Source organism: Neoarius graeffei, chromosome 14 (genome assembly GCF_027579695.1).
Source record: "Neoarius graeffei isolate fNeoGra1 chromosome 14, fNeoGra1.pri, whole genome shotgun sequence".
Classification (NCBI taxonomy): Eukaryota; Metazoa; Chordata; class Actinopteri; order Siluriformes; family Ariidae; genus Neoarius; species Neoarius graeffei.
In genome coordinates, this window is record NC_083582.1 from 72,550,241 (window position 1) to 72,574,575 (window position 24,335).

Consider the following 24,335-nt stretch of genomic DNA (forward strand, 5'->3'; position numbering starts at 1 on the left):
TTGAATTGGGTCATGGTGAAGCAGGAAAAAATAGCGGAGAATTTAGGGCCACGTGAAGATAAATTCATTAAATCAAATCAAATCAAGTTTATTTGTACAGCGCTTTTAACAATAAATATTGTCGCAAAGTAGCTTTACAGAATTTGAACGACTTAAAACATGAGCTAATTTTATCCCTAATCTATCCCCAATGAGCAAGCCTGTGGTGACGGTGGCAAGGAAAAACTCCCTCAGACGACATGAGGAAGAAACCTCGAGAGGAACCAGACTCAAAAGGGAACCCATCCTCATTTGGGCAACAACAGACAGCCTGACTATAACATTAACAGTTTTAACAGGTATAACCCTCAACTGTCCTCATGGGGCCGTCCTTCACAGGAGCGGTGCGATAAAACTCCGACCAGACACAGGGCACCAGGATGGATCAAGCAGGTCCGAGGGGCAGAAGAGGCCAGCATCTCAATCCCAGGATCAACATGTAACTCAGAGGGACAGATTGGGGGGGGGGGGGGGAAGAGAGAGAGAAAGAAAACACATGTTGTTAGGTATGCCCTAAAAATGACAAGTATTAAATCTGTGTGGTAGGCTCGCAGAGGCGAGAGTCTTTACATCAGGCATAACACACAACAATGGCATGTTAATATGGTAAAAAATATCATGACCTGCCCTGGCTGGATGCTTGATTGGGTGATGGGAGCACACTCCTCAGCAATGATGAGATGCAGATGGGACCCTTAGGGCTGGCCAAGACAATTCAGTTACATTTCACCGGGTCTGGGACATGCGACAGAATGTCTGACGGCCGATTCCCTGCAGGCTACGATAGCCAGTCGAGGTCCCCACCGTCTCCACCAAAAGATTTCCTGTTGACTCCATGTAACTCAGAGGGACAGATTTGGGGTGGGGGGAGGGAAAGAAAACACAGGTTGTTAGGTATGCCCAATGTCACCTGAATAAGTAGGAGGCATTAATTGTTCTATTTAAAACAGCCTCATAAAATTGGAAGTCTGTTATTCAAATTCAGTAGCTTTTTGGTCCGCTAAACAAAAATAATTGGGTGTCGGGGAAAATTCTTTTCATGATCTACACTTAAAATCTGCAAGGCAGTCTAGCTTTAAAGGTGCATTACCGCCACCGACTGGGCTGGAGTGTGGACTAGGAGCTATTGGGGGGACAAAAACTATATTATTTTATCTATTTCTGTTTCTTTTTAATACTTGATGACAAAGCGATATATCTGACTTGATGCACTCCACCATTTTGTTTATCTCTACTCACGATATATGCGCCGATATCCTAGTAGTAGAGTAGCCAATCAGAGCACGTGATTGCTCATATCCAGGGAATGTGGATAGAATAAAATTCGTTTGATTGAGGCAAATTCCACAAACAACTCTGGGAAGGAAAAAATAAACCTGGGCTGCAATCGCTAAAGCTTTGAACCAATCATGAGTCCACCACTTTAGCTTTGCTATGTCGGTCTTCTAGCATTTGCTTTCATAATTTGCTACGATTTTAAATTGCATATATTTCACGCAGTGCGTTTCCACCATTTTTCTCGGCCTCCTCGTCCCCTCCCCTCCCCCCGCTGCAGTCTTCTCTCAGCCCATCATCAGTAAAGCCCAGGCGCAGCTGTTAAAGACGCACTTCCTGCCGCTGATGGAGAAGCTGAAGAAGAAGGCGGCCACGGTGCTGCTGGATGAAGAACACATGAAGGCAGAAGGCCGTGGTGAGATGTCCGAGTCGGAGCTGCTCATTCTGGACGAGTTCACCATTTTGGTGCGCGACCTGTACGCCTTCTATCCACTCCTCATCCGCTTCGTCGATTATAACAGGTGAGAGGACACATGGGTGATATCCAGGTGGGAAGACATGAGTGAGTAGACGTGTCTCAGTATGAAGGTGTGATGAAGCAGATTCGTTTGGAGATTCTATATAAAGCTGGAATGAAGTGTGTGCTTGCGAGGGAGTTTATAGTGAATTGTGTGTGTTTTCAGAGCGAAGTGGTTGAAAGAACCGAACCCTGAGGCAGAGGAACTGTTCCGCATGGTGGCAGAGGTCTTCATCTTCTGGGCCAAATCCCACGTAAATGAATACTTACACATACATAAATGTTCAGCAGCCAAATCATCAGCTAATATGCAATCAATCATTGTCACTTTAACCAAGTGAGCTGTAACAATAACAGTAAATCTCTCAGACAGACACTCTGTCATTGTCAGTCTACTTAAATATACACTATTATTTTTAGCGCTTTGTGGGAAATTATTCTGTTTTTAGGCTGTCGAACGTGAGTATTACGGAGACTTTGTGAACAATGCTGAGGCTGTTCTGGTTCAGTCAGATGCCTGGCGCTACGTATTGAATGATCCTTTTAAGGATGGTGATTTGAACAAGCTTGACATACAACATTTTCTTATCAGGATACTAATGTAGGGTTGTTTTACAGAATTTCAAACGGGAGGAACAGAACTTTGTTGTTCAGAACGAGATAAACAACATGTCCTTCCTCATTACTGACACCAAGTCCAAAATGTCCAAGGTAAGAGGACAGACACGTGGGGGAATCTGTTTACTGTGTCTCTTTGCACTTTTTAAAGGGGAACAGAGGGCAATATATAGAGTAAATATAACAATAAAACACACATTAACGAACCTTATTCAAGACTTACAGAAGTTTTTTGTTCTAAGGTTGGAAAGTTATAGTGTTTTGAAAGTAGCTCGAGCAAACTATTTCCGCAGTTTGAACAGCCCGCCATGATATTAATTTTATCCAATCAGAATGCACGTTCATTTTCTCTGCGTAACACTCATGACGTATGTATGTACCCAGTAGGCCTGTGCGATGTCCCCTTAATTGGCATCGACGATGTTTACAGTGCAAACATCATGATGGACGATCATATCGTGGGCGGGGGGGAGGATTTTAATACCACATTATTATTATTATTATTATTAAAAGTATTAGATACTCATCCGAGGCTTTGGCACGTAAAGAAAAAAAGCGCTAGGTGATGTGGAATATTTGGCCTTGATAACGGATATGTGGTCCAGCTGCAACATGATGCCCTATATGTCAGCTACCGTACATTATGTGGACCGAGAGTGGGCAATGCAGTCCAAATGCCTGCAGACGAGTTTCATGCCAGAGACGCATTCAGCGGACAATTTAGAAGACGCATTGCGCGAGACACTTGCCGAATGGAAAATAGAGGAGAAAAAGATCGCCTGTATAACAACGGACAACGGGGCGAATATTGTCGCAGCCATCAGGCAGTTGAAATGGCCGTGGTTAAGTTGTTTTAGGCACAATTTGAACCTGGCCATAACCAACTCGCTTGCGCAACAGAGGGCCAGTACAGACCGAGTGTTTGGAGTTTGCCGAGCAGTCAACACTGCGTTTACGCACAGCTGGCTTCGGAGAAATGAGCTGCGCAAAGCGCAGGTGGAAATGAACCTCCCCGAGCACTCACTGATCACGCGAAAGGCCCGGTCCCACTGCACTTACGGATGCAAAGAGGATGTAAAACGTAAAAAAATCTTTGCCATCCGTTGGAAAACGCTATGTATCCGTTGTGTACTCATTGCATACGTGCTTCATACGCTCTATCCATCGAGCATCCGTCCACTGTGATTTCATCCGCGCAAAAAGTTTTGAGCTGCACAAAACTTTTAGAACGAATGAACTTTCCGCCATGTACGATGTAAATCCGCGACATATACGAGCAACAAACGTTCTATGTCCGTCATCATCCGTTAAACGTCTGCTGTATCCTCTCTGCATCCTCTGGGCATCCTCGCAACTCACATCCGCTGCAGCTGAAAACGGAAAGAGGGAGGAAAGATAAGGTACATGAAACGTCTATTCGTCGTTAGTAGCACGGAAATAGAAAGGATGTAAGCGTATGCATCTCGTATATAAAGTATTCAAAACGGACAAAGCGTTTATATCTGGGATGTATCTCGTATATTTAGGATGTCTGGAGTATGTCTAGAGTATGTAGAAGGACACCTAGCGGACAATCGATATTTTGTATAAAAAGGGGGAGAAAATCATCTAGTAGTAGAGATGTATCGATGTAGCCGCCAGCACGTCTTTCCGCTTTATGCTGACGGCGTGCGTGCTGCATCCCTTTATATCCGCGGAGCAGACGCAATTCATACCCCCCGCATGCGCAGTGAACGGTCTGCATCCGATATACATCCGCGCAACATCCCCTTTGTTTCCGTTAGGCGTACGTGATGCATCCCCTTCATCCGCTATGCATCCGCTCTTTCTGCTATGCGTCCGCTTCTCAGTTATCACCGGTAACCCCTTCGGAGCTGTCATCCACTTCCATCCACTTTCATCCGCTAGGCTTCCTATGAACATGCGTTTAACATCCCCGCTATATACTACTCACGTCCGTTCTTTTCCGTTCTGTTTTCGCAAATTTTCGCCAATTTTGTCCATTTCTGGAGCGGATGAAAACGGATAGAGCCACCCCCGAAATTTTGCTCGTCCGCTGTGTCCTTTTTGCATACGTTTTGTGTCCATCGGCCAGTGGGACCGGGCCTTAAGATATTAATCTGCTCTAACAATGAAAGACTAGTATTCAAACTATGAGAAGAAACTACACTTAAGCTATTACTCATTGTTTATTTACACCATATCAATTGAAGATGCGTTTCGGCCTTTAGTGCGCACTTGAACGCGCTAATTTTTCCAATTTATTAGTGTTTGAATTATTGCACCAGCTTTTAAAATCATGATTTAATATTGGTTTTTTTTTTTACTGTCTTTACATTTATCAGAATCACCTTCATTCTTCCATTTGGTTTGACATTATGGCTTAGAGTGGACCATTTTGAGTCTGAAAGTAGGCCTATTTACCAGATTAAAGTTATTTGACTTCTGCCGAAGTCTGCGCTTCACTGCCGTTTGATAAGGTGCAATATTTCCCGACTGAAGTCGTTAATAGTGGCTATTTGTTTGAACAACATGACACATTTTACATTAAAAGTATAGTGTAGGCTAAAAAATGAAGTCAAAATGTATTATTAGTAGCATACTGTATTTGTGTAACCACATGTTATGTTCACTAGCACGTCCCTGCACCATAGCCTACGTGAACAAGCGGTAATAGGATATTACTTCATAATGATTTATATAATTATGTATTTATATATAATTATATGTTATATAATATATTTATATATTAAACAAAACTAACTAACTAAACTAACAAAAAACTAACTTTTTAGGTTAAATAGGCCCAGATGATATATGCATGTTTATGACAGGAGGGGGCGTGGTATCACGATGGTGGCTCTCCATCGTGATGGATGACCGCCATCGTCGATGGACGATGGCATCGTCTATCGGCACAGCCCTAGTGCCCAGTTGTGTTGGCTCATTGAGGTTGGGAATAGCACATGTGAATCGGAAAGTAGGATGAATTGTAAGTGATCGGCTACGCAGTGCCACAGTGTGTTGCTTTCGGGTGTAATAACCGGACCGATGGAAAGCATAACGATCCTCCAGACGTGTCTTTTCACTCGTTTCCGCTGAAAAACACCAAGCGAGTTCGAGCTTTCTTCTCTTCTTTCGTCATCACCGGAGTCGAGAGTACCTCTCCTTGGTTCAAACTGGTACCCTTCTAAGCCATAGCCTGCTTGCAGTGTGTCTTGCGGGATCTCTTCGTATGATTCGACAGAGCTGTCGCTTTCAGTTGATGCGCCCGACGCCATGATTACACGCTTCTCTCCTAGTGCAGTGGGTAGGGCTGACGTCACGGTCTTTTAAAAATGGCGACTCTTGTGCCGTTTAGCGTACCGACTATTATATTTACAATTACCAAGATATTTCGTTGTTTTCTAGTATATAAGTTTGATAGAATACTTAAGAATACGTTACTTTGTCACATCAGCAACTGTATATATTATATTTGGTACCCCTTTAAACGTACTCAATTGGCTCGATTGTTCACACGGAGAAATTCGTAAGGAATAACACACAACAGACCAGCCTGTTTTCAAAAATGATGAACGCCAAAGCATGCGATGCAGCATGAGGTGTAAAGTTATTTATTATAACAGCACAGTCTTAGGCACATGTAAAGAAATGCTGTGGACCAGAAATGGCTTAAAAATAATTAGTACTGTCAAGCGATTAAAATATTTAATCGCGATTAATGTCTGTCATAGTTAACTCGCGATTAATCGCAATTTAATCGCACATTTTTGTCACATGAAAAACCATTGTAATTCTCTTATCAGCATAAAAAAGTGAATGGGCTTGCTCACCGTTCGAACTACGGGGGTACTCGGGGGATCCGAGATCCCCTGAAACAGACATGAGATCCCTTGAAAACATGATTTGGGAAATGTTGGGGGGGTCTCTAAAATATTGGCAAAATGATGTTTATTGACATAGCAATCGTGTGTAACGGGAAGCATTTGCATATCCGAAGTGAGCGCGCGATGGAGATCTGCGCTCTGAGACAAGCGCAAGCCCCCCCCCCCCCCCAAGGGAAAATAAGGGACCCCCCCCCCGAAAATATCGGCATAGTTCGAGCACTGGTTGTACCAATGGTTTTTTTTTTTTTTTATTGCAGAGCATAACACGTCTTGTCACAGCCACTGCAAAGTGGGGCTGGAGCCGCCGATGGGAAAACGAAACCTAAGCCGAGCACCGTGGCTCTTCAGGGGAGGGCAGAGGACTCTGGCTGTGTGGGGCGTGGCATCATGTCACAGAGCGTTAATCTCGTGATAAAAAAATTATCGCCGTTAAAATTGAGTCAAGTTAACGCGTTAATAACGCGACATTTTTGACAGCACTAAAAATAATGAAATGAAATGTTTCAGTATTTGGTGTGAGACGACCCTTTGCTTTAAATAATAATAATAATAAATAGTAGTCTGAGGTCCAGTGAGTTCAGTTTTATGCGGAAATGATCTGTAGGTTTTCCTGAGCATCTTCCAGAACCAGCCGCAGTTCTTCTGGACACTTTGACTGTCACACTCGCTTCTTCATTTTGCACCAAAACTCAGCAGCCTTCATTATGTTTTCTTTTTTCATCTGAAAAGTGCTCTCTTATGGAATATGCTGCTCAGAAACAAACACTTTTTTTTTTCCTGTGACATTTAATTTTGTGCTGGAAAACGAACGTTTGGAACTCTAAAATGTTTGTCATGTTTTGATTCGATGATGTAGAAGTCGTAAAACAGAAATCGATAAAGTTTGTATGAAAAAAATAGATATGATATACAAGTACTTTTGCACAGTACTTGTATATCATAGTGATTTCCCAAAGATTCAAGTGTTTAATTTCTCGTCGCTTTACTCTGAAAAGTGAGAACATAAAGTCTAGCTGAAACTCCTTTCCGAAAAGTGTTTTGAACAAAAAACGTCAGTGTCGATGATTATATGACTCAGTTTGTGAAACAACAACCCATTTCTAAATCCATTTGTTATTACTCTGTCCACGTTCACTGCATATAAGCAATCGTGCACTTTGATTGGCTACTCTACTACTAGGCTATCAACTCATATACTGTGAGTAGAGAGAGACAAAATGGTGGCGCGTGTTGCTGAACGAACCAAGGATGAAATAACAACTCTACTCGAAAGCAAAACCCCAAAATTTATCAAGTCTTTAAAAGAAACAGAAATCGCTAAAAGAATGTGTGTCATCTAGAAAGAAAGAAAGAAAGAAAGCACAACTTTATTCATCACACGCTTGTGAAATTCATACCTGTCAACCCCTCACGGCTCTCACCTGTACTCCCTGGTAAAGAAATCCATAATTTCCATACCAAATCCAAAGTAATATTTCATGCATAATAAAAATGTATCAGATCTTACCTAATATATGCACTGGTTTATTTCTGTACATCCATATGTACTGTTAACACTCAATTAAACAACAATCATCTCTTGATTTTAAATGATCTCATTTATTAGCAGTGTTGGGCACGTTACTTTCAAAAAGTAATTAGTTATAGTTACTAGTTACTTTTCCCAAAAAGTAACTGAGTTAGTAGCGGAGTTACTTTGTCATAAAAGTAACTAATTACCAGGGAAAGTAATTATTCCGTTACATTTTGTTCCCCCTGAAAAAAAATCAAATTCAATTAGTGTAATCATAATAAAAGTGAATGTTAAATGTGTTTAATGACTGAAATGGACACTTAACAGAACCAATTAGTAACGTTATCTACACTATATTAATATTTTTGTGGGACAATGTGAGATAAGACATCTATCAAATGTAATATATTTTTGTAGTTATTAAAATTGTTACTAATTACTGGCCACTGACGAGGACAAACGCTTTGTTCCTCGACATAATGTGCATTGCACGTAAACACTCTTGCCTTTTATTTCAAGTAATGAAAAGTAATGGCTGTATTTCCAGTGTGAAAGCGCAGTGCTGGGCTGACCGCTCGCCATCGCTGTGTCTTCCGATTGAAAGAGCGCGCAGTAGTGCAGTAGGCGTGGCCTACCTACGTATGTTGTCCAAATCTACTCTGATTGGCTTACTGTGCCGTTGTCTCGTGTCTCCCCGCCCCACACTAAAGCAGAGTAAAGAAAGTCTGAGCGAGCAGCGTGCCAGATGAAAACAGCTTTAATAAAGTAACGCATAGCATTTTATTGTAAGTAACGGGAACGGCGTTATAACGATGTAAAAAGTAATTAGTTAGATTACTCGTTACTAAAAAAAGTAACGCCGTTAGTAACGCCGTTTATTTCTAACGCCGTTATTCCCATCACTGTTTATTAGTATTACGATCATCATACGTCTTTAAAACAAAGTTATATTTCAGAAATTATTCATACAAATAGAAATGTATTTATTCTATATTCATTAAAATGGACATAACATACTTACTGTAATACTTCATCCAAAGTTTTGAAAACTGACTCCGCTGTACCAGTGTTACACACTGGCCTGTCCAAAATTCTGGATCGAGCCCCAACATTCACGTCAAAAATTCAGACAAGCACTGCCAGTCTCTTGTCACTCTTTTTATCATTGCTTTCATCAATCATTACAGAAAAGGGCATCGTCTTACGATGATCTATCACTGGAGAAGTGGCCTCTGGTGCTAGACTTCGTTTTATAATCTGAGTCGCCTTGGTCCATTTACAGCTGAATTTCTTTGCTAGATCACTATCTGGAAATAGTGTAGGGACGAGTTCCGTGAAATGGTCTGCGACAGACATCGGGAGGTTGTGTTGAGCAATGAAATTGCAAAATGCCACTTCTGATAGTGTCAGATACAACCTTTTGGCATTAGTATAACATGTATAACATTAACACATATATAAAACAGTTATTCTACGAAATTGAGTCGTACATGAGCTGATAGCCGATGAGGCGCGTAGCACCGAGTTGTCTATAATCCATGTACAACGAGATTGAGTGGAATAACTGTTTTATTCTGTCCACGTTCACTGGATTTTCAGAAACAGAGCATTTTTATTTTCACTTTTTGCAAATTCGATAAATAAAAACTTTATACAAAACGTCCGAGGAAATCATTTCTGCTTAGGCGGACTTCTTGAAAACCTATCGATGGCTGCATGAATTGACTTTAGTGTTGTTGCTGCTGTTGTTTTTGCTTTCTTTATTTGTAGAAAGTGCAGACATATCAACCCCTCACGGCTCTCACCTGTACTCCCTGGTAAAGAAATCCATGATTTCCATACCAAATCCATAGTAATATTTCATGCATAATAAAAATGTATCAGATCTTACCTAATACCTAATGTCAAATACAACCTCTGTTGGCTTTTGCGTGAAGAAATTAATTGACGGCTGTCTCTTTTTCTGGTTTGCATTCTTCACATGCATTTGAGATTTCATGTGTTCCCTCACGTCGTAAATTCCAGAGGCAAACACTTTCACGTCTCTACAACAAATTGTGCAGTTGACATACTCAGCACCCATTTTGGAAGCGATAATTATTCCATTGAATGTTTCTGTCCATTCGGGAAGAAAGCGACCTCCAGTTTTAGATGTTTTGAGTTTTTTCTTCGGTGGTGCCGACATCTTGACCTCTTGACCTGTCTATTGTTACGCTACATGTGCTGTTATTTCCCGCTCGGTGTGCAGGAAAATCACAATTGCGCGTGCTCAGATGTTCGGAATGGCTTGTTGGTACTAGCGGAAGTACCGGTTGAGTAATTCTAAATGTAGAAAATGGCGGCTCCCATGCATTTTCGTATTTCATGACGATTTTTTTGATGGTAATAAATCAAAATAATTTTAAGGTGAAAATGTAGAAAAATCCATAGTTGAATACCACTACGCCCGTACCATTTTTAAAATGCCAAAATTCGTAGGGAATACGGGAAATCCATAGGGGTTGACATGTATGGAAATTTCTCTCTGCATTTAACCCATCTGAAGCAGTGAACACACACTTACCCAGAGCAGTGGGCAGCCATGCTAACAGCACCCAGGGAGCAGTTAGTTGGGAGTTAGGTGCCTCGCTCAAGGCCGTCCCATATTAATCTAACCGCATGTCTTTGAACTGTCTAACCCCCCCCCCCCCCCCCCCCAAACTGCCAAAACCGCAACTGCCAAAAAAAAAACCCTAAAGAAGACGACGAAGAAATCCCCCTCCCCCCAAAAAAACAATAAAATATGAAATAAAAGTATTTGATGGTAAGAATGTACCTCTTAGTTTTCAATAATTATTATTATCACATTTTTCACAAATTGCTGCTGTCATTTCACCGGTTTGTTTCCGTTCTAAGCGGAAATGATTTTGTCAGACGTTTTGTATAACGCTTTTATTGATCGAATTTGCAATAAATAAAAATACTCAAAATTTTGTCAAAATCCAGTGAATGTGGATAGAATAAAACAGTTATTCCACTCAATCTCGTCCTACACGGCTTATAGCCAACTCGGTGCTACGCGCCTCGTCGGCTATCAGCTCATGTACGACTCGATTTCATGGAATAACTGTTAATTAGTCTTAGGTGTGTTTGAGCATCTGCTGTACAAGTCCCTGTGTATGAGCTGTTCTTAGAGAAACAATAATTTATTAGAACAAGCTCATTTATATTAATCTGTCATTTGTTACAGCTGGAGCTACACTACCGTTCAAAAGTTTGGGGTCACCCAGACAATTTTGTGTTTTCCATGAAAAGTCACACTTTTATTTACCACCATAAGTTGTAAAATGAATAGAAAATATAGTCAAGACTTTTTTCTGGCCATTTTGAGCATTTAATCGACCCCACAAATGTGATGCTCCAGAAACTCAATCTGCTCAAAGGAAGGTCAGTTTTATAGCTTCTCTAAAGAGCTCAACTGTTTTCAGCTGTGCTAACATGATTGTACAAGGGTTTTCTAATCATCCATTAGCCTTCTGAGGCAATGAGCAAACACATTGTACCATTAGAACACTGGAGTGAGAGTTGCTGGAAATGGGCCTCTATACACCTATGGAGATATTGCACCAAAAACCAGACATTTGCAGCTAGAATAGTCATTTAGCACATTAGCAATGTATAGAGTGGATTTCTGATTAGTTTAAAGTGATCTTCATTGAAAAGAACAGTGCTTTTCTTTCAAAAATAAGGACATTTCAAAGTGACCCCAAACTTTTGAACGGTAGTGTACCTGTGCTGTTACACGGAAATAATGCACACTTTCTGACCAATCAGATTCGAGCATTATAAGAGCATGTATACAGTAGTACAGACAGGACATTCCAAGAACACTAGAACTATTTTTGGAATGAGGAAAAAGGCTCATTAATATATATATCACCAAAAATGATTAGTAATGATAGACAGACGTTAGAGAGTGAGGCTACATCCACACGACAACGGCAACGAGATTTTTTTTTTTTAGTGGGTAAAAAAAAATATCGCGTCCACATGGGCAACGGATCAGTAAAATATCAGGTACATATGGCAACGCAACGCTTGCTGAAAACGATGCAATACACATGCCACACCTCTACGTGCGCTGTAAGACGGTCCCATCGGAGACAACAGAACAATAGAAGAAGTAGGACGCATGCGCATAAACCCCTTCTTCTACCCGGTGTGAAGCACTCACAGGAACAAGCACACAACAACAAGAAGAAGATGGCTGCGACTACTATTTTGCTTCAATAATGCGAATAAACTTAGCAGCGACTGCAGCACTGAAACTACTACTACTCTGGGGTCCGCCATTGTTGCTGTTGTTGTTACGAATGATGCGCGTGAGAGTGCTGCTTGTTCTAGTCATGTGGTTGTGACGTCATCGTAAACAAATCCGTTCTACTCATCCAGACGACTTCGCAACGGCGCCGTTGCCAGATTTTTCCACTCTGGAACCCGTTCTCGTTTTGGGGCACCCAAAACGCCGGTGCCATGTGGACGCCAGGCCGAAACGATAAACAATTTTATCAGATTCACCTGAATCCGTTGCCGTGTGGACAGGGCCTGAGAGGCAGTGGTGCCACATGTTTATCTTAGAAGTGTAACTGTTACTAAAGTGTATGTTGAAATGAAAGTGAGCAAGCTACTGTCAGGAAGCACTGAACTCGCAGGGGTTTTGTCAGTACACTGTGTTTGTTAGAGCCCTTATTTGCAGCAATTTAGTAAGATTCAATATCCAGTTTAATACCCACCTACACATTGCCTTACTGGTCCACAGGGGGCAGTGTCAGACCAGGAGAGAAAGAAGATGAAGAAGAGAGGCGATCGATATTCCATGCAGACGTCGCTGATTGTAGCTGCTCTCAAGAGGCTGCTTCCTGTTGGTCTGAATATCTGCGCTCCTGGAGACCAGGAACTCATCGCCCTCGCCAAGAACCGCTTCACCCAGGCACTATACGCACACGCATCAACCAATAGTCCAAGCAGTTCATCAAACCTTGCATTTTAAGTGTCTGTGTAATGGTTTTATTTTCATTGTTTAAGTTATACAAGTTATGGATTGTGCATTAAGCATTACTCATTAAGTATCAGCTTTGTTATGACAAGGTTCGAGGACTGAGTTAGATTTTAGTGACATTTAGGGTAAAAAATCAATTTGTGATATATGGACTGAAAATATATCAGTATAGGGTCAAATTTTCTCAGGAATCTGAAAATGACATCATTTATGCAAAATCTTTAATAGTCGATTGGGTCGATTGACTTCATCATTCAATGGTCATGACAATACTTGAAAAATTGGTAAAAACGGATGTGAAATTTTGTCGTAAAAGAAACTTGATCTCATTTCAGAAAAGATTTTAGACCAAAATAATGTAAACTGGTTGTAGTCCAATGGTTATAATTGATTAAATTTTGGTAACTCTACATTCAAAATTGAATGAATGCAAGTTTTTTTTTACAACAGTGTGTATTTTTTTCACGAACTGAAAATTGATAGGGGTAGGGTTAGTAAAAGTACTAATTTTACTTATCTGGTGTTAGAATTAACTTATGTATTGGGTACTGTCTTATTCCCAACAAAATTACAAAGAGATTGATGTATAATACATGCAGGTTTATCGTTATATAAACTCAACAGGAAGAATGAAAAGCCAAATCCTGACCCAGAAGCTCAAAATTCCTAAAAATTTTGTCACATGACGTTCGTTGATGAAACTGGCTGGTATGACGTCATTACTTGCTGCAGCCACTGAAACTGATACTTATTTAAAAGAACACAACATAAACTCTTATTCTAAGGTTAATAACTGTAGATAGCAAGTTTATCACTATTTTGCAAACTGCAACAGGATTAATGTGGATGTTCAAAATATTTTGTCACCAAAAATAGGTCATTTTCGCCTACTTTTTAGTAAAAATCATGCAAAAAGTCAAGTAAGGGCTGATCATACAGCTTTTTAGGTGTTGTATTCTGAAACTACAGCATTTTTTCTATAAGGAAAACACAAAACATTGCATATAGGGCCTTTATTTATTCAACAATATTTTTTTCACACCGATGTCACGAAAATCTAACTCAGAGTTTCAACCTTGTCTTATCTAGTTATGTAAGCGTGCTCAATTTTTTGTGAAGAAAGTAAAGCAACTCGGTTACATTACAGGGGAAAAAAGTCACTTGTAGTCAAGTTGAAGATTTAGGAGTGTATAAAAAAACTACAGGACGCATTACATTATTTCTCAGTGAATATAATTCCTAATTGTCTAATTAACATTTAGTTCAAATTAAACTCCGAGTGGGAACATTTTTTGGATATGAATTCATAACAGTACATTTCCTTGCAAGTGATAAGAAAGAGGATTAGTATGTCCTTGAAAAGGTCAGAGTGACGGCTGTTGGGCACATGACAAGCAGGGTGAGCGGTAATGTGCGTTTGTGACTTTGTAATGAACATTTTCTTATAATTTCAGTAAAAGGTCAGTGAACTGTTTGGCTCTTTATCTGCAGAAAGACACAGAAGATGAAGTTCGGGAGATCATACGGAATAATCTGCACCTGCAGGGAAAGGTGAGGAGTCGGAGGCTAGTGTGGTAATTGTGATGGTGTCATGTTGATAAAACCGCCTCATTACAACTCGCATCTGCTTATCGGCGTCATTGTGCTAAATCATGGTTGTTTTTTTGCCACATGCTTCTGCACTAAAGCTTCACGAAATGCTAATATGATATTAAATGCTAGGGATCATTTCAGAATTAAATTATTATTATTTTTTTTTTCTTATAAGCCAACCATAATTTTAAAGATTTTCAAATCCATAGATCCTTTTTTTAAAAATCTTCTCATGTGACTGTTCTGAATGACTGACTTAAGTCTCACTTTTCACAATTTTTTGTACAATTTTGACAATTTGAACCTGGAACACTTATGCTGTGTTCACACTTCTACCGGTACGAAAGTGGTATAACTGTATCGATACAAAGTATACCGGGACAGTTTAGTGCATCTGTCCACACTAGCGAGAAATGTTTGCGGTTTTCTTTCACGGTAGTTGAAATGCGCGTGCGCGAAATGTTTCCGTGGTTACCGAGTAACTTCCTTCCGAGAATATATGGCATCCGTTATTTCGAGATCTCGAGAAAACAAAACAATTATTTCATGATCTCAGCTGGATCACTGTATCTCCGTCGGTAGAGACGAAGCCGGGCCAGTCTTCTGCGGAGGTGCCGCGGACTAATTTTGAAATTATCCCTTATTAAAAGACTTAATGCAATCTGTCCCTGTGTCAACCCCTGATCAAAATATTGCCTTATTAGGTGATCGATTATTCCAGACATTCTAATGACCAAAGTTGCGTCTATACAGAATGAGAAATAGCCCCAAAGTCAGCATATCACAAGTCTCTTGGCGCACCTGAATGAACCATTTCTCAGCTGTTTACTCAAGATCACGGAATAATTGTTTTGTTTTCTCGAGATCTCGAAATAACGGTTTTGTTTTCTCGAGATCTCGAATTAGTTGTGTTTTCTTCTCGAGATCCTGAATTAATTATGTCGTTATCTCGGGATAACAAGGTGAATTAATAAAAAAAAAGGATTATATGAAGGGCCTCTCTCGGCTTCCGTACGGATGAAACAGCGCGTGTGCGCTTTTTGTTGTCAGTGTACAGTCTGTATTTCTGGTGGTCATTTATTCAGTCGAATTGTATAAAACGCGCGAGGCAGTTGAGAAAGAAACAAACGAATCTCCGTTCTTCACTATTTTATTCAGCGAAGACATCGATTGAGGTGTGTGACTTTGCGCATGCGCATTATATTTGTATCGATACAGAACCGCTTCATCTGTCCACACTACAGCGAAGCGCTACAGTACCGATACTGTACCGGTACGAAACCCATACATTTGTGGGTTTCGTACCGATACAGTTATACCGCTACAGTACCGGTATAGTTGCTAGTGTGGACAGGTGTTGCGGTATGAAAGTAGTTTCGTATCGGTACAAAATCCCTAGTGTGGACAGGGTATTTGTTTCAGCCACACCCTCGGAGGTTTCCGGAACCATCCCCTTGGCTCCTTACAGTAATAAGATGTTTGGTCAAAACCCTCGGGTCACAAATTGAACACTGTAAAAACTTGCATTCAGATTTCCAATAAGAGGATTTGAATCTACAGTCACTGTTACAGATTTATGAATGTGATTATGGATTTGTGATTTCTAAAATGTACCATTTGATGTAACATGTACTCCTATAGAGGGCTTTCACTGACGGCACAGATTTGTTGTTCACGCAGTGTCTGCTATATTGCCGGGCAAACAAAGAAACAGCCGTGACGGTTAATAATGATCATCGAGACGACTGCAGTCAGTACAATTTCTCTGAAACAATTAAAAATATATTTTATATCAGCAAATTGCATTACATCCAAAAGCTGAAATATGCCGGCATCATAGAGCCATATAATTTACCCACAGATTTATTTATTTATTTATTTATTTATTCTGCACACTGCTCTCCTCCCTCCCTCTCTCTCTCTCTCTCTCTCTCTATCTATCTATCTCTCTCTCTCTTTCTCTGTGGGTGTGTGTACGTGTGCATGCTGGTTCACCACTTCAGATGGATTAAATGCAGAGGAGGAATTTCGCTGTGCTTGAGTTTACATGCGACAAAAATAAGAAATAAAGGCTTCTTCTTCTTCTTAATTTACCCACAAATGTATTTATTACACTTAGTGTTCGGAAAATCACCTACCGGATTTGGGACACTACGGCATTCTGAACTATTTAGTATTTGGAACTTCTAAACACACCAGAGATGCTAAAGGCAGACAAAAGTACAGCTGCCTACCAATATTTCAAGGCAGGTTTCATGCCGGAACATTTATGGGAAATTCCTGATAAAGACAAATACCTTATTATGACAAAGGTAAGCTCAGACATGGACTTCTAATCGTAATAAACAAGCCAGGGCCTAGATCTAGCATATTGTTTAGCCGAGTCTCTATTATCAATCAGTACATAACAAGTATGCTGTTACTCGAGCTAAGTATTAGGTCTAATAAAGTATATTTTGTCCAAAGCCCGCCCACATCCAGATGTACATTTTAACAGGCATATCAGATGCTCACTGTCCGTGCTGTGAAAATTGTGCCTGCAGACGCTCATTTAAGTTTCCAAATCTGTCAGCTAGTTTTGATGTTATGATTCATGGGAGATTTTGAAGTGAGTTTTCATAGCTTTACCTACTTATTTTTTCAAATCAAACTGATTCATGTAAATAAATAACTATTTTAGAATATACAGTGCTGAGCGTAAATGAGTGCACCCCCTTTGAAAAGTAACATTTTAAACAATATCTCGATGAACACAAACAATTTCCAAAATGTTAAAAAGACAAAGTTTAATATAACATCTGTTTAACTTATAACGTGAAAGTAAGGTTAATAATAAAACTTAGAGTACACGTTTTTTCAGTTTTACTCAAATTAGGGTGGTGCAAAAATGAGTACACCCCACAACAAAAACTACTACATCTAGTACTTTGTATGGCCTCCATGATTTTTAATGACAGCACCAAGTCTTCTAGGCGTGGAATGAACAAGTTGGCGACATTTTGCAACATCAATCTTTTTCCATTCTTCAACAACGACCTCTTTTAGTGACTGGATGCTGGATGGAGAGTGATGCTCAACTTGTCTCTTCAGAATTCCCCATAGGTGTTCGATTGGGTTCAGATCAGGAGACATACTTGGCCACTGAATCACTTTCACCCTGTTCTTCTTCAGAAATCCAACAGTGGCCTTAGATGTGTGTTTAGTCATGCTGGAAAAGTGCACGACGACCAAGGGCACGGAGTGATGGTAGCATCTTCTCTTTCAGTATAGAGCAATACGTCTGTGAATTCATGATGCCATCAATGAAATGCAGCTCCCCGACACCAGCAGCACTCGTGCAGCCCCACATAAGGACACTGCCACCACCATGTTTCACTGTAGGCACCATGCAGTTCTCTTTGTATTCCTCACCTTTGCGACGCCATACAGTTTTGAAGCCATCAGTTCCAAAAACATTTATCTTGGTCTCATCACTCCAGAGTATAGAGTCCCAGTAGTCTTCATCTTCATCAGCATGGGCCCTGGCAAACTCTAGGCGGGCTTTTTTGTGCCTGGGCTTTAGGAGAGGCTTCTTTCGTGGACGGCATCCATGCATGCCATTCCTCTGCAGCGTACACCGTATTGTGTCACGGGAAATAGTCACCCCGGTTTGGCTTTCTACTTCTTTAGATAACTGCATGCCGATTTTCTTCAACCCTTCTCATCAGAAGACGCTCCTGTCGAGGTGTTAACGTCTGTGGACAACCTGGACGTCTCTGAGATGGTTGCAGTTCCATCTTTCTTCAATTTTTGTACCACTTTTGCTACAGCGTTCTGACTGATAAGTAAAGCTTTGCTGATGATCTTGGAGCCTTCACCTTTTTGATGTAAAGAAATTTTCTTTCTCAGGTCTTGTGTCATTTCTCTTCCATGTGGTGCCGTTGCTGACAGCATGAAATGGGAAGGGGTTTTCTTTAAGTAACACCCTTTTATAGTCAACTGTCGTCTGGACACCTGTGTAATGGCTAATTAGACTCACCTGTGATTTGTATTCTTGTTAAATTAGACATTTGTAGCCTCCAGTTTAGCTTTGCTCCAGAGACTTTCAGTGGGGTGTACTCGTTTTTGCACCACCCTAATTTGAGTAAAACTGAAGTTATATTATTAACCTTACTTTCATGTTATAAGTTAAACAGATGTTACGGTATATTCAACTTTGTCTTGTCAACGTTTTGGAAATTGTTTGTGTTCATTGAGATATTGTTTAAAATGTTACTTTTCAAAAGGGGGTGCACTCATTTACGCTCAGCACTGTAACTGTAGTTGTTTTGATGAAAAATATTGTGATCTTAGTGGTCGGAATGATATTAAAAAAAACGGAAGTCAGAAACGCGAGTGTCAATTTCAGTTCGGTTAATGTGAATTGTTTATGGAGATCTTGCAGTCATGTGACCGGAAAGTACACAACCGCCATCTTGTCGGTCAAAAACACCGCTGAATACTGCTGCACTCGTGTACAGAATGGATCAATTTCAACCGACGGACTACACGGCTCATTTTTCTAATGAACAGATAACTAGATATGTGTCTAAAATAAACGATCTACAGATTTGTGACCCTTATGGCTTACCGGACGGAGTTTTCACGACCGGATTTTGAACTGCCAGCGGAATACCCAGACGTGTATAATTACCTCATTAACTTTCCCTCGCTGTTCAGTGGTGAAGCACTGCGTGCTTATAAATCTCTGGACAGTTATCTCTCCAGAAATTCAGGATTTGTCAGCGACTCAGATGTGGCATCTTGTAAACAAGAATCCTCATTGGATGGGTAAGTCACTTAAGTATTGAGTATAGCACTGACCAGCCGATTATAGAATAGAATAAGGTAATTCCAAATCGTCCGTGTTGTTTACATGGATCTGGCGTTGGAGAGGTAGAGGCTTGGCAGTGGAGATTTGAGTGGCTGTTTTCTGAGCTTAGTCAACAGGCCGGCTCTGCAGCCTCGCTTTTGCTTCCGCTCCCGGCGCCGCCTCTTTCGCTTTGCTTCCGATAACAATCCACGGAGACCCCGCTGGTCTCGCTATCTCGTCCGGAATGTTTTTTTTTTTTTTTTCCCTCGTCCGGAATGTTGTGCATGCGATGGAAATCGCTACAAACCGTCATTTTCTGCTGGAAACCAATGTCCAGTAAGTCCATACGGTTGTAGTGGATATTGAAGTCCGGTACAGACGAACAACACGCAAAAATACACACAACAAACATAAAAAACGTGCACAGGTAGGGAGAGCTTGTAGCCGCAGCCGTTGTAGTAGAATTGTATATAGTAGGGTTTTCCAGAAGAAAAGGTAGAAGTAAAAGCAGAAGTAGAACCAGAAGTAGAAGGCGGAATATGGCGTTTGACCGACAAGATGGCGCCTGTCACAATCTGGATCGGCTGTGACGTCACATGCAAGTGCTCCTGTTTATTGGATGTGGATCAGACAGTTTTTTCGAGGTTCGCCTTGAAAGCTGTGAATATTAATCTAAATAATCATTTATATTCTTTCATATAAACACTAGTAGGCCCGACTTCTGAGAAATACAAAGGCCTACAGAGCACAAAGAGGGGATTAGGAATAATCTTTTATTACTTTATTTTGATAGAGAATGGTAGATGTGCATGACATTCAGTTTCCCTGGAGATGTTTGCTGAATTGGGCTTACAATCACTCGCATATACGTGCTTGTGCCGGTCGCTGACAAACACAAAGCTCGCCTGGCAACGTGGCCGCGTAAACAAATCGGCACTTGTGACGACGTCACGTGAAAGTCCTCTATACCCGTGCCCTTATAAGGAGAGCCTGAATCCAAAGAAAATATTCCTAGCCTGGTTTGGATTATAGTATGTTATGCAAAGTCAGATATTTGCATGTATGATCATTTCAGCTCCATGTCACTGTCTTTGTCTCCATCTGCTCCACCCTCTGCATGTCCCCGCATGACCTCATCAGTACTGGGTCTTCCACTTCAAAAAGCTGGTCAAGCGCCTCATCATTGTCCTGAAATGGATGAAACGCCGCCAGCCCAAGCCGGCTGCCCAAGAAATACCCTTTCACAAACGCCTGCCCTTCCTTAAACGCTCCTCGACGCTGGACTTCTCCATCCAACGGCACCCACGGGTGCCACTAAGCGCCATGAAAAAGTCTTCCTCTCTGGATAATGCCTCTAGACACACAAAGCCCGCAACGTCCTGTCTTACTTCACGTCACAGCACGTTTAGATGTAGCACGCTGGTGTGTAGAGAATCCACAGCTGGATGAGCTGTAGCTCATAGCATTCAGTAAAGGTAGCTGATCAGCCAAGACATATATACTTTGTGTCTGACGTTTGCTTCTGTGTTGCGCGAGAGCTCTACAAAACGAACAAATGAGCCCGAATTTTATCCTCTAATGTCGCATTGTACAAACCTAAACTATCTCACGTAAAGTCATGTCTCGTTGTTCAGTACTGTATCACAGACAGACTGTGCGGTTTCTGACACTGTGTTAAAAGGACGTCACGGAGCTAATAGTGACAGCACAGAGCGAGCATCAGATCCCAAACAATTGTTCGAATTGTAGAATGATTTTTGTGATGAGTTCAGCACGTAGTCTACACTCTGAGCTCCAGTTAACAGTTAGCTCCATTCACCTTGGAGATTCACTAAACACCTCAAGGAGCAAGCTTCATACAGCAAGCGTACCTTGGCTGATCTATGTTGTGGTACTGTGGGTCTTATTTTTGGTCAATCTATTCCTTTAAACGCTTCCAATATTGACATTATTGCAAAGAATTCACTGCCGCTGTCAGTATATACAGTACACAACGACAAGTTTATTTATAACATGGTGAGAACGTACAGTAGTATTACAACGTGAATCGTAATGCAGCATGGGAGCTACATTCATTCCAGGAAAAGCTAGCAATAAATACAGTATGTAAAGTAGATTAGGAGGTAGAGTTAACCAGAGTTATTCTTTCTAGTGGCTGTAGCACAGCATGGCAGAAATTACAGTTAAAATAGAATTATGTTCAGCTGGGCTTCCCGGTCAACTGGGAAGATTTAGTGGATTTTATCTTTGGTTTGAAAGCTGAAGTTTTAACACTGAGTTGGTTGATGTGTGTGTGTGTGTGTGTGTGTGTGCGTGCACAGTTGGAAGACCCAGCTATTCGCTGGCAGATGGCTCTATATAAGGACATGCCTAACCGCAGTGAAGACACCTCAGACCCAGAGAAGACTGTAGAGAGAGTCCTGGACATCGCTCATGTGCTCTTCCATCTCGATCAGGTCTGTTTAGAACACACTGCCTTTCTCATAGACTGGTACCAAAATCCAGAATTGTGACACCCAAAGGCGTTTTTGAGACAAAGTCGGCAAACAGTCTTATTTTGTCAATTCGGGTGTGCCGAATTCAAATCTGCAATATGCCGAGCTCTATCTGACCTCTGTTGACCTCTAGAGGTCATTGAACTTTGGGTCTGTAAACGTCTCAGCTGAACCCAGTTTCTCAGCTTTCTAAGGAATGAAATGTACTAAAATGATTAATGAAGTTAGCAAATGGCCTTGTTTGTTAAATGTTTGGGTGCTGAATTCATTTTTCATTTGTAAAACGACATGACCTCTGATAACCTCAAGGTCATTAAACTTGGCCTATAGGCCTATGCATTTAACGGCATTTTTAAACCGGCTTTACTCCCCCAAAAAGAATATGAACAGACAAAAAACAAATAGAAAGGAACAAATACAACATTAAATGCCAGTCCATGTACATGTGACTTACTTTTCACAATGAGAATGCCTAGGCGATCACCTTACATAACATTGCATTACATTTAGCGGTTATTGTTTATACAAAGCTACTGAAAAAAGGGCAGATTCAGCAGCATACAAAATGTGGGGGCGTACAGGGTATACAGGTTAATCAGGGTTAGTATATATGAGAGTTTTTTTCTTTGTTGTTTGTTTTTTGTTTTGTTTTAAACGGGGTAAAGCCTTTACAAAAAACAAACAACAAAGAAAAAAACTCTCATATATACTAACCCTGATTAACCTGTATACCCTGTACGCCCCCACATTTTGTATGCTGCTGAATCTGTCCTTTTTTCAGTAGCTTTGTATAAACAATAACCGCTAAATGTAATGCAATGTTATGTAAGGTGATCGCCGAGGCATTCTCATTGTGAAAAGTAAGTCACATGTACATGGACTGGCATTTAATGTTGTATTTGTTCCTTTCTATTTGTTTTTTGTCTGTTCATATTCTTTTTGGGGGAGTAAAGCCAGTTTAAAAATGCCGTTAAATGCATAGGCCTATAGGCCAAGTTTAATGACCTTGAGGTTATCAGAGGTCATACTGTATGTCGTTTTACAAATGAAAAATGAATTCAGCACCCAGACATTTAACAAACAAGGCCATTTGCTAACTTCATTAATCATTTTAGTACATTTCATTCCTTAGAAAGCTGAGAAACTGGGTTCAGCTGAGACGTTTACAGACCCAAAGTTCAATGACCTCTAGAGGTCAACAGAGGTCAGATAGAGCTCGGCATATTGCAGATTTGAATTCGGCACACCCGAATTGACAAAATAAGACTGTTTGGCGACTTTGTCTCAAAAATGCCTTTAACTCCTTAAATAAGCACTTTTTTGAATTTTGGTACCAGTCTATCACATCCAGCGTCACCTGTGTGGCTCATTAGAAGGATTTCTGTAAAGCTGTTCGGGACTATGACTGTGGTTTAGTAATAATAACCTAGAGTAGATTTCACATCACAACCAATTCATTCATTCATTTTTTTTTTTTAAAGACCTAATTGTGAATACCATAGTTCGGACAAAACCCATCTCCTGTATTAAAGTAACGGATGAAACCAACAATCCAAATATATGAATGCGATGGGACATTCGTTCTCATCTCATCTCATTATCTGTAGCCGCTTTATCCTGTTCTACAGGGTCGCAGGCGAGCTGGAGCCTATCCCAGCTGACTACGGGTGAAAGGCGGGGTACACCCTGGACAAGTCGCCAGGTCATCACAGGGCTGACACATAGACACAGACAACCATTCACACTCACATTCACACCTACGCTCAATTTAGAGTCACCAGTTAACCTAACCTGCATGTCTTTGGACTGTGGGGGAAACCGGAGCACCCGGAGGAAACCCACGCGGACACGGGGAGAACATGCAAACTCCGCACAGAAAGGCCCTCGCCGGCCACGGGGCTCGAACCCGGACCTTCTTGCTGTGAGGCGACAGCGCTAACCACTACACCACTGTGCCGCCCGGGACATTCGTTATATATTTATATAGTTACACTATATGCTCACCGGCCACTTTAATAGGAACTTGTTCTTGATTCTATGATCCATGTTCTTGGCTGCAGGAGTTAAGAGACGTCAGAGGAAAATGGACAGATTGAGCAGTTCGAGCTGCCAGGAAGGATACAGCAACTCATATAATCACTCTTTACAGCCGTAGTGAGCAGAAAAGTATCTCAGCGTGCAACAGCAGAAGAACACACTGGGTTCAGTGCGATCTTCTACAGTGTGGTGTTCTGCTGTTGCACGCTGAGATACTTTTCTGCTCACTACGGCTGTAAAGAGTGATTATATGAGTTGCTGTATCCTTCCTGGCAACTCGAACTGCTCAATCTGTCCATTTTCCCCTGACGTCTCTTATCAACAAGGCGTTTGTTTCCACCCACAGAACTGTCGCTCACTCACGCAATGTTTTTTTTTTTTTCCCCCACACACCATTCTGTCTGTGTAAACTGTGTGTGTGTGAGAAATCTCCACAAGATCAGCAGTTTCTGAAATACTCAAACCAGTCCATCTGGCTCAAACCAACAC

General features: G+C 41.0%; 1 protein-coding gene across 1 annotated transcript in view; it reads left to right on the plus strand.

Moving 5' to 3' along the window:
- ryr2a (ryanodine receptor 2a (cardiac)) overlaps positions 1-24,335 on the plus strand; it is a 589,347-nt gene that overhangs the window by 445,411 nt on the left and 119,601 nt on the right. Inside the window, exons 69-75 of the mRNA XM_060940301.1 lie at positions 1,595-1,835; positions 1,998-2,085; positions 2,450-2,542; positions 12,651-12,821; positions 14,382-14,441; positions 20,455-20,736; positions 21,636-21,770. Coding sequence (XP_060796284.1) covers positions 1,595-1,835; positions 1,998-2,085; positions 2,450-2,542; positions 12,651-12,821; positions 14,382-14,441; positions 20,455-20,736; positions 21,636-21,770 — 1,070 coding nt within the window. The remainder of the gene's footprint in view (positions 1-1,594; positions 1,836-1,997; positions 2,086-2,449; positions 2,543-12,650; positions 12,822-14,381; positions 14,442-20,454; positions 20,737-21,635; positions 21,771-24,335) is intronic.